Source organism: Puma concolor, chromosome E3 (assembly GCF_028749965.1).
Source record: "Puma concolor isolate L17-30 chromosome E3, mPumCon1.1.hap2, whole genome shotgun sequence".
In the NCBI taxonomy this organism is placed as follows: Eukaryota; Metazoa; Chordata; class Mammalia; order Carnivora; family Felidae; genus Puma; species Puma concolor.
This window is the reverse complement of record NC_141682.1, coordinates 26558973-26577692: the sequence shown is the minus strand read 5'-3', so window position 1 is coordinate 26577692 and position 18720 is coordinate 26558973. Positions and strand designations below refer to the sequence as shown.

The following is an 18720-nucleotide window of genomic DNA, read 5'->3' as shown; positions in this document are numbered from 1 at the left end:
TTTATCTACTCAAGTTTACCTAAACTTGGGTGTGTACATGCTATAGCTTTCTAATTCTTCATGCCATCAGTGCAGACTCAGAGAATTCCTAAGCTGATTCCTCACAGTTAATCACAAAGCATAAAAAACAACAACAGCTGAATGCCCTTGCCCCACATTGCCTGGCTCTTTGTCCCATAATATTTGCCCAAATAAATTATGTGCTGCCAAACATTCCAAGTTCCTTAACATTTAACAGTCAGATCTGCTGAGATTTCACTGAGTCAGCGAGTCTGTGTTTAGTGGCTCCTGAATTTAATTCTGTACTTTTATGTAAGAAATTAATAACAATCCGAGGACTGGTACAGTTTAAAAGGGTCTTTGTGTTCTTTTTAAACTATTAGACTTTTGTCCCAGCATCCCATATAGGAATCCTTCATGATATTCACAAAAAAGTGTTTATCTTTTATAATTCTAATACACATATAGTGTCTTTGGCACTGGAATGTCAGTTCCATGAGCTAGGGGAATTTTTACTGTTATGTTAACTGTTGTATCCCCAGCATGTAGAACATGCTGGTACATTCAACTAGTTGTTGAATGAATTTGAATGCATGCACCCTGAGCAGCAGCACAACCAGCACAAGGTCAGCAATGTTGGTGGCCCTAACTTGGTTGTATTTTAGCAATGAACCATTAACTTTCTCGTGGATGTGTTGTAAATATGTACATGGGAAGAAGGGAGGCTTTGGCACAGGGTGGCCTCATGTGGAGAAATCCAGAGTACAGAAACCAGAATCAGTCTTTGGCGCTTCTTTTGTAAAGTCATTTCTCATAATACTAAACAAGCATTCCTCTACTGCAGCAGTCGGAAGAGTTGAATGGTTGCTCTCTGTTGAGAGACTCATGGCTCTCCAGTTTACCCCAGAGGAACATGGCAGGCTTCTCTCATTTATTTTACTTGCCTGTCCCCTGTAACCTCTGAGTTTACAACCGCTGGTATAAAAACAATATTATCCCAGCTTATCTAAAAGCATCCGTTTTTCAAGTCAAATTCTTAACACACTAGAATGCATACCAAAACTTTTAGGTATAAAATATGGGGTTTTCATTGTAGGGAAGCTCTTAGTAATGGATTTAATTTCTTTAATAGATACAAGGTTATTAAGATTTTGATTCTAGGGGCACGTGGGTGACTCAGTCAGTTAAGTGTCCGACTTAAGCTCAGGTCATGGTCTTGCAGTTCATGAATTTGGACCCCACATCATGCTCTCTGCTGTCAGCACAGAACCTGCTTTAGATCCTCTGTCCTTCTCTCTCTCTCTCTCTCTGCCCCTCTCCCACTCACATACTCTTTCTCAGAAAATAAACTTTAAAAATAACATTTTGATCAAAGAGGTTTTTGCCTGCTTTCTGCTCAAGGATTTTGATGGCTTCCTGTCTTACATTTAGGTCTTTCATTCATTTTGAGTTTATTTTTTGTGTATGGTGTAAGAAAGTGGTCCAGGTTCATTCTTCTGCATGTCTCTGTCCAGTTTTCCCAGCACCACTTGCTGAAGAGACTGTCTTTATTCCATTGGATACTCTTTCCTGCTTTGTCAAAGATTAGTTGGCCATACGTTTGTGGGTCCTTTTCTGGGTTCTCTATTCTGTTCCATTGATCTGAGTGTCTGTTTTTGTGCCAGTACCATACTGTCTTGATGGTTACAGCTTTTAGTATAGCTTGAAGTCTGGGATTGTGATGCCTCTTGCTTTGGTTTTCTTTTTCAAGATTACTTTGGCTATTCGGGGTCTTTTCTGGTTCCATACAAATTTGAGGATTATTTGTTCTAGCTCTGTGAAGAATACTGGTGTTATTTTGATAGGGATTGCATTGAATATGTAGATTGCTTTGAGTAATATTGACATCTTAACAATATTTGTTCTTCCTATCCAGGAGCATGGAATCTTTTTCCATTTTTTTTGTGTCTTCTTCACTTTCTTTCATAAACTTTCTATAGTTTTCAGCATATAGACTTTTTACCTGTTTGGTTAGATTTATTCTGGGGTACCTGGGTGGCTCTGTCCGTTAAGCTCCAACTTCGGCTCAGGTCGTGATCTCATAGTTTGTGAGTTCGAGCCCCACATCGGGCTCTGTGCTGACAGCTCGGAGCCTGGAGCCTGCTTTGGATTCTGTGTCTCCTTCTCTCTCTGCCCCTCCCCAACTTGTGCTCTCTCTATGTCTCTCAAAAATTAAATAAGTGTAAAAAAAATTTTTTTTTAAAGATTTATTCCTTGGTATTATATGGTTTTTTGATCTTGGCCACAGCAACTTCTTACTCGGCACATCTCCAGAGGCAAGGGAGACAAAAGCAAAAATGAACTACTGGGACTTCATCAAAATAAAAAGCTTCTGGGGTGCCTGGGTGGCTCAGTTGGTTAAGCGTCCAACTTCAGCTCAGGTCATGATCTCACAGTTCATGAGTTTGAGCCCCGCGTCGGGCTGTGTGCTGGCAGCTCAGAGCCTAGAGCCTGCTTCAGATTCTGTCTCTCCCTCTTTCTCTGCCCCTCCCCTGATCATGCTCTGTCTCTCTCTGTCTCAAAAATAAATAAAAACATTAAAAAATAAATAAATAAATAAATAAATAAATAAATAAATAAATAAAATAAAAACCTTCTGCACAGCGAAGGAAACAATCAGCAATACTCAAAGGCAACCGACAGAATGGGAGAAGATATTTGCAAATGACATATCAGATAAAGGGTTAGTATCCAAAATCTATAAAGAACTTCTCAAACTCAACACCCAAAAAACAAATAATCCAGTGAAGAAATGGGCAAAAGACATGAATAGACACTTTTCCAAAGAAGACATCCAGATGGCCAGCAGACACATGAAAAAATGCTCAACATCACTCATCATCAGGGAAATACAAATCAAAACCACAATGAAATACCACCTTACACCTGTTAGAATGGCTAACATTAATAGCTCAGGCAACAACAGATGTTGGCGAGGGTGTGGAGAAAGAGGATCTCTTTTGCATTGTTGGTGGGAATGCAAACTGGTGCAGCCACTCTGGAGAACACTATGAAGTTTCCTCAAAAAACTGAAAATAGAACTACCCTATGACCCAGCTGTTGCACTACTAGGCATTTATCCACAGGATACAGGTGTGCTGTTTCAAAGGGACACATGCAACCCCATGTTTATAGCAGCACTATCAACAATAACCAAAGTATAGAAAGAGCCCAAATGTCCATCGATGGATGAATGGATAAAGAAGATGTGGTATATATATATACAATGGAGTATTACTTGGCAATCAAAAAGAATGAAATCTTGCCATTTGCAACTACGTGGATGGAACTGGAAGGTATTATGCTAAGTGAAATTAGTCAGAGAAAGATAAAAATCATATAGTTTCACTCATATGAAGACTTTAAGAGACAAAACAAGTGAACATAAGGGAAGGGAAACAAAAGTAATATAAAAACAGGGAGGGGGACAAAACAGAAGAGACTCATAAATATGGAGAACAAACAGAGGGTTACTGGAGGGGTTGTGGGAGGGGGGATGGGCTAAATGGGTAAGGGGAACTAAGGAATCTACTCCTGAAATCATTGTACTATATGCTAATTTGGATGTAAATTAAAAAAAATAGAAAATAAAATTTTAAAAAAAGATTTTGATTCTATCAGTTTTAGCAAGTTGCTTTTTTAGTAATTTGTTAATTTCATCCAAATTGTCATATTTATTGGCATAAAATTATTCATAATTTTCTCTTGTTGCTTTTTAATGTCTCTAAGAATTGCATTTGTGTGCACTTTTTCATTCCTAATATCGTTACTATGTTATTTTTCTTTTTTTCCCTGGGTAAGTCTTTCTAAGAGTTTATCAATCTGATACATCTTCTCAAAACCAGCTTTGGCTTTACTGATATTCTCAATTGCATATTTATTTTCCATTCCACGGATGCATGCTCTTATCTTTATTATTACCTTCTTCCTACTTTCCTTTGATTTGATTGGCTTTTCCTTTTTCAGCTTCTTGATGCAAATTTATGTTCTTACTTTTTGGCCTGCCTTCTTTTCTAATGTATGTATTTAAAAGTATATATTTTCCAGTAAGCATTCCTTTTAGGTGCACCACACAAATTTTGACATGTTGTATTTTATTATCATTCTGTTGGAAATAGTTTCTATTTGCCTTTTTGATTCTTCTCTGACCTCTAGATTATATAGAAGTGTACTAGTTAGTTTCCAGATAGTTGGGGATGGTTTTCTCATTATCTTATTGTTAATGATTCCTAGCTTAATTCCACTGTGGTTAGAAAACATATTCTGTTTTAAACTTTTGAGATTTCTGCTGTTGAATCCTTCTCGTAAAGTTTTCAATTCAGTTATTGTATTTTTCAGATCCACAGTTTCTGTTTGGTTCTCTTTTATAATTTCTATCTCTGTTGGTATTCTCATTGTGTTCATATATTGCTTTTCTTATTTGCTTTGGTTCTTTGTTTTCCTTCAGCACTTTCAGGATAGTTAAGACGATCATTTTAAAGTGTCTGTCTAATAACTGAAACCTGTGTCCCTTTAGGGTAAGTTTCTGAAAATTTGTTTTGTTCCTTTGAATGGGCAACATGGCCTTGTGATCTGTTGTTGAAAACTGGACATTTGAAAAAAGTAGCCACCTCTGTCTGTCTTTGCAGCCTAACTTCATGCAGAGAAAGCCCTCCAGTAATCTGACCAGTATGAAAACTTAAGGTCTTCTTAGATCTTCAGGTCTTGGGCATGTGTCTTTCCTAGGCCTGTGCATGTGTGTTTTTTTCTCAAATTTCCCAGACATGATACTGCTTTCATATGTTTTAATTGCATTAAAAGTCTCATATCTGCTTCTTCTTGGGGCTCAAATGTTTTATTGTCCTCCTCTGCCTGTAGTCTCCCTCCGAGGTGGCCACAGTTCTACAGTTTCCACTCAGTGTGGCATTTGCCACTGCTTTCACCCACCTCCAGTCCGATATTCAAACTATGTCACAATTCCTATCTGAGCTCTGATTCAGATGAGGCAGAAACCAGTCTCTCAGGCAGCCTCCACACAGGGCAGAATACTGAAACAAATTCCAAGGCAGGGGCTGCAAATTGGGTGCCTTCCTCCTGACCATACTGTACAACACAAGAGAGGGGATGGGACAAGGGTAAGCAGCAGAAAACAACCTAGAATTTCTTACCATTTAGAGTAGGGATTTTTTATTGTTTGGGCATTAATTTGCTGTAGATCCTTGACTATTTCTAGAGTTTCTACACAGCTATTGTAGTCTGTTGTTTACTTGACGTTTCTGTGAGGAAACAAGGGCTACCTTGGAGCTCCCAGGTCTGCCTTCTTGCTTATTTCACCTCCAGAGGTACGTTAATTTTAAAAATAAATTCCCCCAAATATTCAGGAATTAAATTAGTCTCTTCTTTTGTTGTAATAATGGTAATAATGATAGTAATTTATTTTAATGTTTGTTTTTGAGAGAGAGAGAGACAGAGAGAGAGAGAGACAGAGAGAGAGAGAGAGTACATGTTGGGGAGGAGCAGAGAGAGAGGGAGACAGAGCATCTGAAGCAGCCAGTTGTGCGCTGATAGCAGTGAGCCTAATACCGGGTTCCAACTGATGAACCATGAGATCATGACCTGAGCCAAAGTCGGGCGCTCAACTGACTGAGCCACCCAAGTGCCCCGATAATGATAATAATTTCATTGAGTACCTACTATGTTCCCAGGCACTATCATATACACTTCACCTCTTTAAATAACTAATTTAAACTTTACTACTTTCTAGGTAGTATTGTACCCATTTCGTAGATGATAAAACTGAAGCACAGAGGAAACATACCATCTATGTGGAACTAAGACAGACACATAGGGAATGCAATTTTAAGGTTTTAATAGGTAACATGGAACTATTCCTGGTTTTATGTGACTTGAGAGGAGGTAGTTACAGTAGACCAGAAGAAGTTGGTTGGATCATACCCTACCCACTTCCCTTCATTCTATAAATGCTTTAAAATTGGATCTCAGTTCTTGAGCTACATTTTCATGTAGCTAAGGTAGTGGGCTGGCCAAATAAGTGCCCTTTTCCTTTAACATTGGAAATAACACATGATGTATGATCTTGACCAGGAGGGTAAGAGAGATCCAAAACCAGCCCTGTGGTGGGTGAATAATCAAGGTGATGAAGTGAAGTGGAGTTTCAGAGAGATGACAGACTTATCCCGCCGTGCAGCCAACGTCTTCACCCAGACCTGCGGCCTGCAGCAGGGAGACCGTCTAGCCTTGATCCTGCCTCGAGTGCCCGAGTGGTGGCTGGTGGTCATAGGCTGCATCCGAGCAGGTCAGTGACCCAAAGAGACCCCAACAGACTTTAGGTCTAGCCTGGAGCCAATGGGTCCTGAAATATTAACTTTTCCCTGCCCTTTTTTCTTATTCTTCATAGTCTTTTTCTTTCTCAGACTCCTTCAAATATTCGTTTGCTACTTCTCACTGTCTTCCTCAACTTATACACCCTCAAACACAATATCATCACTCTCTAATTCATACACAGACACAGACACATAAACACACACATACACACACACACACACACACACACTTTCTCTTGCACAGTTTCATTTTTTTTTTAAAAAACATCAATTGTTAACATTTTGCTCCCCTCCCACGCTGAGACATTTAAGTATCAGTTGCAGACATTGTGGCATCCATAAACACCAGATAAACACCCGTAAACCCTGGAGCATGCATCTGCTATGATCCATGACATTCTCCTCACATAACCACAACAGAGTTATCACACAAGAAGTATAACTTTGATATAATATATATCCGTGGCCAGAATTCTTTAATTGTCCCAACAGTGTATTTTATACCCATTTTTTGTTTGTTTAAATCCAAAATCTGATAGAAGGTCATGCAATGCATTACATTGTAAGGTCTCCTCAATCTCCGTTAATCTAAACTTTTCTGCATGACAACATCTTGGAAATGTCTAAGCTAGTTGTTTTTCAGAAGGTCCCACAAAATTTGTATTTCTGACTCTTTTTTCAAGATTATATTCAGATAAACATTTTTAGTAGGAGTACTAAAAAGACAACATGCTTATCTCAATGCTTTACATCAGGAGATACATGAAGTTGGTTTGTCCTATCATCGATGATATTATTTACAAACACTTTTGTAAGGCACAATTTCCCTTTGTAATTATTAAGTAATCTGTACTGTAATACTTTTGAGACTGTGTGAATATCCTGTTCCCCAACTGTCTTTCACCCTGTTACATGAGAATCCATTGATGATTCTTGATTGAATTGAATATTATTATGGTGGTTTTATATGAGAATTTTCTAATTGTGTTATTCCCTCCACATTTATTCTGTGGAGATTTCCCTTCCCCCTTTTAATTGCATATTTATGTATCTATATAATGTAGAATTGGTGTGGGACTCCAGAATTTTTTTTAATTGCTTTAAAATGCATGGTCATATATTTCCTCACAAATAAAATCCTACATTAATCCATCAAGGTCATGTGGAATCAAGAATTAACAGCAACAGCAGAGAGAGTACAGAGAAGCCATGTCATCTGTAGAGCTGAGAGATGGCACATGGGAAATCCAAGACAAGAGCTGAGTGCTCTGGGATAGAATAAAAGAAGAATAGAATCAAAGGAAGGAGAGTCCAAGAATGGGCATAAGACATGCAAAAACTTAGAGTCAGGAGAAGTCTGTGTGAAAAATAGGCATCTTGAAATAGGGAATAGATTTGTAAGAGGAAAAGGTGGAGGGTGGGCAGTGCCTTCACTGTTGGGTGTTCAGAGTATGGTGCTTTCCTGGAGAGAGGGCACAGGTGCTGGTGAAGAGAAGAAAAGCAGAGGGGGAAGTCAGTGTTCTGTGGAACCTGAACAGGTAATAAAATGGAAGGTAGGTAGTAGCAAGATTCAGGATGAGCCATCTGGTGGAGAGATTAGAACCCAGTAGAGGCACACAAAGACCTGAACTAACTGTTGGTGATGGAAGATGGAAGGGAGTGTAGGAAAGTTAAAAGGATAATGTAGTTAAATTTGGGTATGAGGAATGAAGAAAAGAGAGGAGATTCAAGATGACACAAGGGACTGAAAGAGGAGGAAGTGAGAGGAGAAAAATGGAGGCAGGGATACAGCTAAACCTGGTGTCAAAGACACTGTACTACTTGCGTCCATAGTCTGTAGTCCCAGTCCTAAAGTAGGATTCACCTGTCTACTGGCTTGATCCACCTAGAGTAGAAGAAGGTTAGGTCAGGCTTTTCAAATTTCAAGATACATAGGAATCCCTTGGAGAGTTTCTTAAAGTGCAAATTCTGATTCAGTAGTTTGGGATGGGGCATGAGATTTTTGTGGTGCTGATGGTACTGGTCCATGGACCATACTTTGCACAGCAAGAAGCTAGCAGATTTCTATGCAGATAAGCCAGGCCTGAAACCCAAAAGTTCCTTTTTTCATCCCCAGGAATAATCTTCATGCCAGGAACCACCCAGATGAAAGCCAAGGACATTCTCTACCGATTACAAGTGTCTAAAGCCCAGGGCATCATGACCACAGATACCCTTGCCCCCGAGGTGGATTCCCTAGTTTCTGAGTGTCCTGCTCTGAAAACAAAGCTCCTGGTGTCTGACCATAGCCGTCACGGGTGGCTGGACTTCCGAACGCTGATTAAGTAAGTTTCAGATCTGATGAATGTGTTTTCTAAGGAAGGACAAGAGAAGACCATTCACTCCCAAGTGCTGGTAGACAAACATTCAGTGGGAGAAGGTCACCTGGGCTGATGCCAGAAGACTTCTCTTCCCAGCTGTGCCCCCGATTTGTTTTGTGACCCTGGGCTGGTTCCTTCCCCTCTCTTGGATGCAATTGCTTTATTTGTAAAATAAGAGTATTGAACTTCTATGCCTCTGTCACTACAGTCTAAACACTTTAGTGCAAATGAGATGAGTCAGAGGGTTATTGTGTTGAATCTTCCTTGTAGGTAGGGAACCTGAATTATTATTTTTATATAACAAACAAATATATGAAGAGGTTGAATGAACGTATAAGATGAATTTTTAAGGGAAACTTGAGACTGCAAGAAAAATTGAGGCTGTGGCTGGTAGTCAGCTGGGGGAACAAACAATTTCCATCTCTCAGGTGCTGCATAGCTTTAAGGACACCTCCCAGGGAAAGTTAGGGAAGTGTTGGAAGTAAGAAAGACCCCTTCCACCAACAACTCTGATTCTGTAAACCTTTAGACATTTTTTCTATCACCTGAAAACCATGCTGTGTTTGTTTTCTTAAAGTAACCCCTCAGTTTTTAAAGTTCTTTACTTCAGCCTCAAAAAGCAAATATTAGGCTGAAGTCACATCTTACACTGGATTTTAAAGTCAGAGAACTAAAAGAAAATGGCTTAAATAAAGAATATTCTTGGGGTGCCTGGGTGACCCAGACAGTTGAGCATCTAACCTGATATCAGCTCAGGTCATGATCCCAGGATTGTGGTACTGAGCCCCGCATTGGGCTCTGTGCTGAATGTGAAGCCTACTTAAGATTCTCTGCTTCTCTGTCTCTCTCTCTCTTTAAAATAAAAAGATTTAAAAAAGGATATTCTTTAGATTCCCTTAAATTGCCAAAAGTCAATATGGTACCATTTCTCAGCAAGAGTTGGTGTTACTGGCAGCCTTGGGATCATTTGCAGTTACTATGATTGAACACCATAGGGAATTGGCATTTATAAGCATAGACCCAAAGGAGAAACTGTCAATTCTGAAGCCCCCAAGAATCAAGGCACACCGGGGGGACTCCAGGCTTACCTACCATCTCAAGTTTACACCAAGACAGATGTGCATTTATGTTTCTTTTACTCTCCCTCATTTTCTTTTCCCTGCCCCTCATAGCCAAGATTATGGGGTTAAATTCCTATAAAGCTACTTCATAAAAAAAAAAAAAAAAAAAAAAACACAAGCTTAGCAGTGTGGTTAAGAGCACAGTCTGTGGATCAGACTGAATTTGAATCCTGGCTGTACCACATGCTGGCCAAATGTCTTCAGGCAAGTAATGTAACCTTTCTGAGCCTCAGTTTCCTCCTCCACAAAATGGGCACAATAAAAGCAGTACTTCTCTTTTAGGGTTGCTCTGAAGATTGAATGAGTTCTTATTTGTAAGTCACTTAGAGCAGTGCCTGAAAGATATCAAGTGCTATTTCAATGTTTGTTACGTTAAAAATATTCCACTATATTTCCCCCCTTTTGTAAATGAATAAATGTCAGTCTACTTATCCAAGTCACTCACAAATTCCGTTTGATTCTTAATACAAGGAGAACTGGTTTTTCCTCCAGTGTTGTAAACCTCCATTTTTCTGCCTCCAAGCCCCTCATATTGGATCCCCAGGGATCCCAAAGCAGGAAACATGACTTCTCCCCTTTTGTACTGAATCCCTTTGCAGATCAGCATCCCCAGATCACGCCTGTATTAAGTCAAAGACGCTGGACCCAATGGCCATCTTCTTCACCAGTGGGACAACAGGCCTTCCCAAGATGGCGAAACACAGCCATGGACTTGCCTTGCGATCCTCTCTGCCTTCATGGTAGGAAAGAAGGCATTGACTTAGATGCTGGGCCACAGATCTGGGGTGGTGTGTGTATGTGTGCATGTGTGTGTGTGAGCACACGTGTGTTGGGAAAAGAGCTCTAAGTAGAATTGACTCCATCCTGTTTCTTCCCTCTGGGCTCTTTGGTTCAGACTCCTGAGAGTCTTGAGATGTAGACACTTGGAATGCTAACGGTTTGCTGACAGAGGCCTCTGATGACAAAGGAGGCACATTTAGGTCCTGCCTGAGCACCTTAACAAGAGGTGTGTAGGAAATGTGTGCCCGCATTCAGCAAACCACACAAATGACAAGCCATTGTGTCCCTCTCAATTGACTCAGGGTTTGGTGGTAAAAGACACAATGTGTGAACAATGCCACCTGAAGTGGCAGGTCCTTTCCTCTTCCCAGTTATGAACACATGAAACTTGGAGTTACCCAGTCGTGAGCTCTCAGGAAAAAGAATACCTGGAACCAAGCCACAACATGCCACTCCCCCTAACCTAGAACAAACAGTCATAGAGGCTGAAGCTGTAGCCTTGGGTTAATCACTTAATCAACGTTTAACTGAGCCTCTTCTCCCATCTGTCCCTACCTCACATAGTAATATTCACACCAGATCAAGTTCTATATATTTTCTAACTTATTAACCAGACCAGAGGGCAGACAAGGCTTTTTGTGGACAGTGACTATCTGTGCAGATGCAGCAGTTTGCAATGGTAGCAATTGAGTAGCGAAACTCTGGAGGAATAGGGGTGGAAAGAAGGCAGAGGCTTTCTGTGCAGTCTGAATAACAAGAGCACAGGCACAAAGATATTAAAAGTAGCATTATAGAACTACAGACACTTGAGGATAGCTGGTGCTCAGGGTGTGGGGTAAGAGACATATGGGAGGAATTGGGAACCAGTGAGCAGGGCTCAGGATCTTGTGGGCCTTGGTGTAGAGTTTAGAGTTTTTTAGGCAGATGATGGAGATGTATTGGAGTAATGGGATGTATTTTAGCAAGGGAAAGACCTGATCACATTTGTGTTTTGAAAAGATCACTGTGGCTGCAAGATGAAGGGAAGCAGAAGGGGTTAGGATCTGCTGGGTTTGAGGTGCCTGAGGGACACTGCAGAAGAGATGTTCAGTGGGTAGTTGGGTCTGAAACTGAGAAGACAGGTCTTCCCAGCTAGTAGTATTCTGTGGGTGAGCCACAATCCTAAGAGGGCTGGGATGAGGGAGGGTGGATTGTTTATTAAAGTTAATAGTAAATAGTTAGTAAAGCTCCTGTTAATAGTAAAGCTCCTCAAAGCCATAGTTTAGTAAATAGTAAACTATTACTAATAATAAATAGTTAGTAAAGCTCCCATAGCTATGGGAGGATTGTGTTTTCTCAAGGAATTATGCACACAGACATCCCTCAGAATCACTAAGATAGGATAGAGAAATGAGAAACCTTTCCCACCCCGCTTTCTAATTATTGCCTATTGGATAATTGTTTCCAGTCCTTGCCAAGATGGGGTATTAATTAGGGTCTTTCTCTCTCTTTCTTTATTTCTATCTCTCTCTCCCTCTCTCTCTTTCTCCATCATAAATGACAGAAAGCCCAATCTCAACCTCTTTAAGCCTAAAAGTGAATAAAGGAATTTATTGGATCATGAGGCAGGGCACTCCAGGGTTTGGCTTCAGACATAGCTAGAGTCTCTGGATCAGGTTTTTATCTCTCCATCTGATGTGTTTTGTTGCCCTTCTAAGAAAGGCTTATCCCTTGTTATGCCCAAATAGCTGCCAGCATTACCTAGGACTATATAAGTAACAGAGTCAATTCCCAGCCTTAAGGATCATTATAACTAAACCCATTGAAATCACACATGACCAGAAAATAGGATTTGGCATGCTTTAGGGACCTGGGGTGGGAGTGTGTCTGGAGCCCACTCAAACCACATGCACTGAGAATGAAAGGTGGGTCACCCCTGAAAATCAGAGTCCCCAGCCCTTGATCACATTCTCATGATCACCTAGCTGAAGTCACTGTATTTTGGAGTTAGCAGGAAATTTCTACAACTGAAGACATCTGATGTCTTGTGGTGCATTTCGGACCCAGGCTGGATTCTGGCTGTCTTGGGGTGCCTGTTTGAACCATGGACATCAGGGTCTACACTCTTCATCCATCATCTGCCCCAGTTTGACCCCAAGGTCATTCAACAGGTAAGAAGACAAACCTTCCACTATCAACAAACTCCTAGAAGAAACTCATGTTTCAAACTCAAAAGCTGGACTGCTGAGAGATATTTTATTTAGCAAAAAGTCTCATTAGCGTAATATAACCCTGGTTCTGGGTTTCTCAAAGTGCAGAACACTGAATTAGTTACTGTATAAGAATAACACTACATGAAACCTTGAAGAAAATACATATTCCAAGCCCTTCCCCAGGCCTATGGATCAGATTTTGTGGGCTTGGAACCCTGAATAAACATTTTAAGAGATTAAACCAACCAGAGAAAGCTCATGTCTCCTGGATCCTGGACCCTGTATCTGCCAGAACAGATAGCTGGTGCGTGTGTGTGTGTGTGTGTGTGTGTGTGTGTGTGTGTGTACGTGTTTTGTTGTTGTTATTGCAGTTGCTCAATTTAATGAAGGGTTTAAAAACAGAGCCCCTAGAAAATGCAAATCTGGCTTCTCATGCCACATTTGACATTTATTTGTGGTTTACTTGCTACTGTGAGCCTCAGTTTCCTCATCTGTAAAATGGGAGTTTTAATAATTCCTATGTCACAAAATTGTTGAAATATAAATGAGATGGTACAGGAGAAGTGGGTGAAGTGCTTAGCCCTGAGTTGGCACTCAGAGGCACCCGGCATGCAATGATGGCTGCTGTTCCTGTTAGGTGTATCTCACAGTAATAACTCAAGTCACCCGTGTGAACCCTCTCGTACTTCCATTCACCTGAAAATGTGTTTTCCATCTCAGAGGTAGACCTGCCCCTCCACCTCTCAAAGTTCAGTCCCCTCCCCACAGCCCCTGCAGATCTTGTTCTTTTCTCTGTCCTTCTGTTAGGAGCCCTTCTCATTAATCTTTTTTTTTTTTTTTATGAAATTTATTGTCAAATTTGTTTCCATACAACACCCAGTGCTCATCCCAAAAGGTGCCCTCCTTAATACCCATCACCCACCCTCTCCTCCCTCCCACCCCCCATCAACCCTCAGTTTGTTCTTAGTTTTTAACAGTCTCTTATGCTTTGGCTCTCTCCCACTCTAACCTCTTTTTTTTTTTTTCCTTCCCCTCCCCCATGGGTTCCTGTTACGTTTCTCAGGATCCACATAAGAGTGAAACCATATGGTATCTGTCTTTCTCTGTATGGCTATTTCACTTAGCATCACACTCTCCAGTTCCATCCGCGTTGCTACAAAAGGCCATATTTCATTTTTTCTCATTGCCACGTAGTATTCCATTGTGTATATATAAACCACAATTTCTTTATCCATTCATCAGTTGATGGACATTTAGGCTCTTTCCATAATTTGGCTATTGTTGAGAGTGCTGCTATGAACATTGGGGTACAAGTGCCCCTATGCATCAGTACTCCTGTATCCCTTGGATAAATTCCTAGCAGTGCTATTGCTGGGTCATAGGGTAGGTCTATTTTTAATTTTCTGAGGAACCTCCACACTGCTTTCCAGAGCGGCTGCACCAATTTGCATTCCCACCAACAGTGCAAGAGGGTTCCCGTTTCTCCACATCCTCTCCAGCATCTATAGTCTCCTGACTTGTTCATTTTGGCCACTCTGACTGGCGTGAGGTGATACCTGAGTGTGGTTTTGATTTGTATTTGCCTGATAAGGAGCGACGCTGAACATCTTTTCATGTGCCTGTTGGCCATCCGGATGTCTTCTTTACAGAAGTGTCTATTCATGTTTTCTGCCCATTTCTTCACTGGGTTATTTGTTTTTCGGGTGTGGAGTTTGGTGAGCTCTTTATAGATTTTGGATACTAGCCCTTTGTCCGATATGTCCTTTGCAAATATCTTTTCCCATTCCGTTGGTTGCCTTTTAGTTTTGTTGGTTGTTTCCTTTGCTGTGCAGAAGCTTTTTATCTTCATAAGGTCCCAGTAATTCACTTTTGCTTTTAATTCCCTTGCCTTTGGGGATGTGTCGAGTAAGAGATTGCTACGGCTGAGGTCAGAGAGGTCTTTTCCTGCTTTCTCCTCTAAGGTTTTGATGGTTTCCTGTCTCACATTCAGGTCCTTTATCCATTTTGAGTTTATTTTTGTGAATGGTGTGAGAAAGTGGTCTAGTTTCAACCTTCTGCATGTTGCTGTCCAGTTCTCCCAGCACCATTTGTTAAAGAGACTGTCTTTTTTCCATTGGATATTCTTTCCTGCTTTGTCAAAGATGAGTTGGCCATATGTTTGTGGGTCTAGTTCTGGGGTTTCTATTTTATTCCATTGGTCTATGTGTCTGTTTTTGTGCCAATACCATGCTGTCTTGATGATGACAGCTTTGTAGTAGAGGCTAAAGTCTGGGATTGTGATGCCTCCTGCTTTGGTCTTCTTCTTCAAAATTACTTTGGCTCTTCGGGGCCTTTTGTGGTTCCATATGAATTTTAGGATTGCTTGTTCTAGTTTTGAGAAGAATGCTGGTGCAATTTTGATTGGGATTGCATTGAATGTGTAGATAGCTTTGGGTAGTATTGACATTTTGACAATATTTATTCTTCCAATCCATGAGCAGGGAATGTCTTTCCATTTCTTTATATCTTCTTCAATTACCTTCATAAGCTTTCTATAGTTTTCAGCATACAGATCCTTTACATCTTTGGTTAGATTTATTCCTAGGTATTTTATGCTTCTTGGTGCAATTGTGAATGGGATCAGTTTCTTTATTTGTCTTTCTGTTGCTTCATTGTTAGTGTATAAGAATGCAACTGATTTCTGTACATTGATTTTGTATCCTGCAACTTTGCTGAATTCATGTATCAGTTCTAGCAGACTTTTGGTGGAGTCTATCGGATTTTCCATGTATAGTATCATGTCATCTGCAAAAAGTGAAAGCTTGACTTCATCTTTGCCAATTTTGATGCCTTTGATTTCCTTTTGTTGTCTGATTGCTGATGCTAGCACTTCCAGCACTATGTTAAACAACAGCGGTGAGAGTGGGCATCCCTGTCATGTTCCTGATCTCAGGGAAAAAGCTCTCAGTTTTTCCCCGTTGAGGATGATGTTAGCTGTGGGCTTTTCATAAATGGCTTTTATGATCTTTAAGTATGTTCCTTCTATCCTGACTTTCTCAAGGGTTTTTATTAAGAAAGGGTGCTGGATTTTTTCAAAGGCCTTTTCTGCATTGATTGACAGGATCATATGGTTCTTCTCTTTTTTTTTGTTAATGTGATGTATCACGTTGATTGATTTGTGAATGTTGAACCAGCCCTGCATCCCAGGAATGAATCCCACTTGATCATGGTGAATAATTCTTTTTATATGCCGTTGAATTCGATTTGCTAGTATCTTATTGAGAATTTTTGCATCCATATTCATCAGGGATATTGGCCTGTAGTTCTCTTTTTTTACTGGGTCTCTGTCTGGTTTAGGAATCAAAGTAATACTGGCTTCATAGAATGAGTCTGGAAGTTTTCCTTCCCTTTCTATTTCTTGGAATAGCTTGAGAAGGATAGGTATTATCTCTGCTTTAAACGTCTGGTAGAACTCCCCTGGGAAGCCATCTGGTCCTGGACTCTTATTTGTTGGGAGATTTTTGATAACCGATTCAATTTCTTCGCTGGTTATGGGTCTGTTCAAGCTTTCTATTTCCTCCTGATTGAGTTTTGGAAGAGTGTGGGTGTTCAGGAATTTGTCCATTTCTTCCAGGTTGTCCAATTTGTTGGCATATAATTTTTCATAGTATTCCCTGATAATTGTTTGTATCTCTGAGGGATTGGTTGTAATAATTCCATTTTCATTCATGATTTTATCTATTTGGGTCATCTCCCTTTTCTTTTTGAGAAGCCTGGCTAGAGGTTTGTCAATTTTGTTTATTTTTTCAAAAAACCAACTCTTGGTTTCGTTGATCTGCTCTACAGTTTTTTTAGATTCTATATTGTTTATTTCTGCTCTGATCTTTATTATTTCTCTTCTTCTGCTGGGTTTAGGCTGCCTTTGCTGTTCTGCTTCTATTTCCTTTAGGTGTGCTGTTAGATTTTGTATTTGGGATTTTTCTTGTTTCTTGAGATAGGCCTAGATTGCAATGTATTTTCCTCTCAGGACTGCCTTCGCTGCATCCCAAAGCGTTTGGATTGTTGTATTTTCATTTTCGTTTGTTTCCATATATTTTTTAATTTCTTCTCTAATTGCCTGGTTGACCCACTCATTCGTTAGTAGGGTGTTCTTTAACCTCCATGCTTTTGGAGGTTTTCCAGACTTTTTCCTGTGGTTGATTTCAAGCTTCATAGCATTGTGATCTGAAAGTGTGGATGGTATGATCTCAGTTCTTTATACTTATGAAGTTCTTTATACTTCTCATTAATCTTGCATCCATTAAACCTTTTCTCCTGTATTTTCAACCCCTCACTTCCCCGTCTCCATTAATCTATCATCCATTAACTCTTTTCTCCCGTGTTTTCAACCTCTTCATCTTCATGAACTGTACTCCCCCTCAGTCCATAAACATGTTCAAAGTTCCTCATCCTAAAAAATACCTTCCCTTTACCTGGCTACACACTGGACCAACCCAGTCTTTCCTCCCTTGGTATCAAATTTCTCCGTAGAACATTCTCCGCTTGCTCCAGCCACATCCTCTTCACCCACCTTACTCCTAAACACTGCAGCCCTACAAGCGTCTGTCCTCACCCTTCTTCTTCCTTCTAAAAAATCTCCTCTACTTCCATTTCACCAGCATGGGCATCCATTCAAGGGGCTTTCAAAACTGTATCTTGGGTCTAGTCTTCTCCCTCCATGCAAATTCCCCCTTGTTTTTCTACCCCAGGTCCATCTGATGATCCCTCCAGCACGTCAGACTACATTTCCCATTTCTCATTCCTCACCTCATGTCAATATCTGCCTCTCCATCATTGTTCACTGCTCACATCCTGCCAGTCTCTGAGGCTTAAAGCTGCACAAAGAACACCGAATCCACCTCTCCCCTCCCCTCCTCCACTAGTACATGGGTGTTTCCAAGGTCTCAGTGTGTTTTAAGCTTGAATTAGTTCAAATTATTAATTACACAAATTTACATACACACACACATACACACACACACACGAAGACACAAACAGCAGCATTTGAAAGTTTAATTATTTTGATTTATTTTTCACTTTTGGGGCGTCTCGGTGGCCTAGTCAGTTAAGTGTCCTACTCTTGATTTCAGCTCAGGTCTTGATGTCAGGGTTGTGAGTTCAAGCCCCACATTGGGCTCCATGCTGGGAGTGAAACCTACTTAAAAAAATGAGCAGGGCATGAGCAGACATTTCTCTAAAGAAGACATCCAGATGGCCAACAGACACATGAAAAGATGCTCACCATCACTCCTTGTCAGGGAAATATAATCAAAACCACAAGGAGATATAACCCCACACCTGTCAGAATGGCTAAAATCAAAAAGACAACAAACAACAGGTGTTGGCGAGGATGTGGAAAAAAAGCAACCATCATGCACGGTTTGGTAGGAGTGCAAGCTGGTGTAGCCACTGTGGAGAACAGTATGGAGTTCCTCAAAAAATTAAAAATAGAATTACCACATGACTCATTAATTGTACTAGTGAGTGTCTACTCAAATAATATGCAAACACTATTTCGAAAGGATATATGCACCCCCATATTTATTGCAGCATTATTTACAATAGCCACATTATGGAAGCAGATCAAGTGTTCATCCATAGATAAATGGATAAAGAAGATGTGGTATATGTATGTGTGTCTATATATATGATGGAATATTACTCAGCCATAAAAAATAATGAAATCTTGCCATTTTCAACACCTTGGATGGATCTAGAGGGTATAATGCTAAATCAGTAAGAGAAAGACAAATACCATATGATTTTACTCATACGGAATTTAAGAAACAAAAGGAACAAAGAGAAAAAAGAGACCAAAAAACAGACTCTTAACTATATAGAATAAACTGATGGTTACCAGAGGGGAAGTGGGGGGGACGGGTGAAAT

At 40.3% G+C, this 18720-nt stretch overlaps 1 protein-coding gene across 9 annotated transcripts in view; it reads left to right on the top strand.

Moving 5' to 3' along the window:
* Positions 1–18720, top strand: part of LOC112853230 (acyl-coenzyme A synthetase ACSM1, mitochondrial-like) — a 45385-nt gene that overhangs the window by 10187 nt on the left and 16478 nt on the right. For all 9 annotated transcript variants that reach the window (XM_086692903.1, XM_086692904.1, XM_086692907.1 and 6 more), the window contains 4 exons: positions 6124–6334; positions 8479–8686; positions 10443–10583; positions 12614–12773. In XM_086692903.1, coding sequence (XP_086549029.1) covers positions 6124–6334; positions 8479–8686; positions 10443–10583; positions 12614–12773 — 720 coding nt within the window. The remainder of the gene's footprint in view (positions 1–6123; positions 6335–8478; positions 8687–10442; positions 10584–12613; positions 12774–18720) is intronic.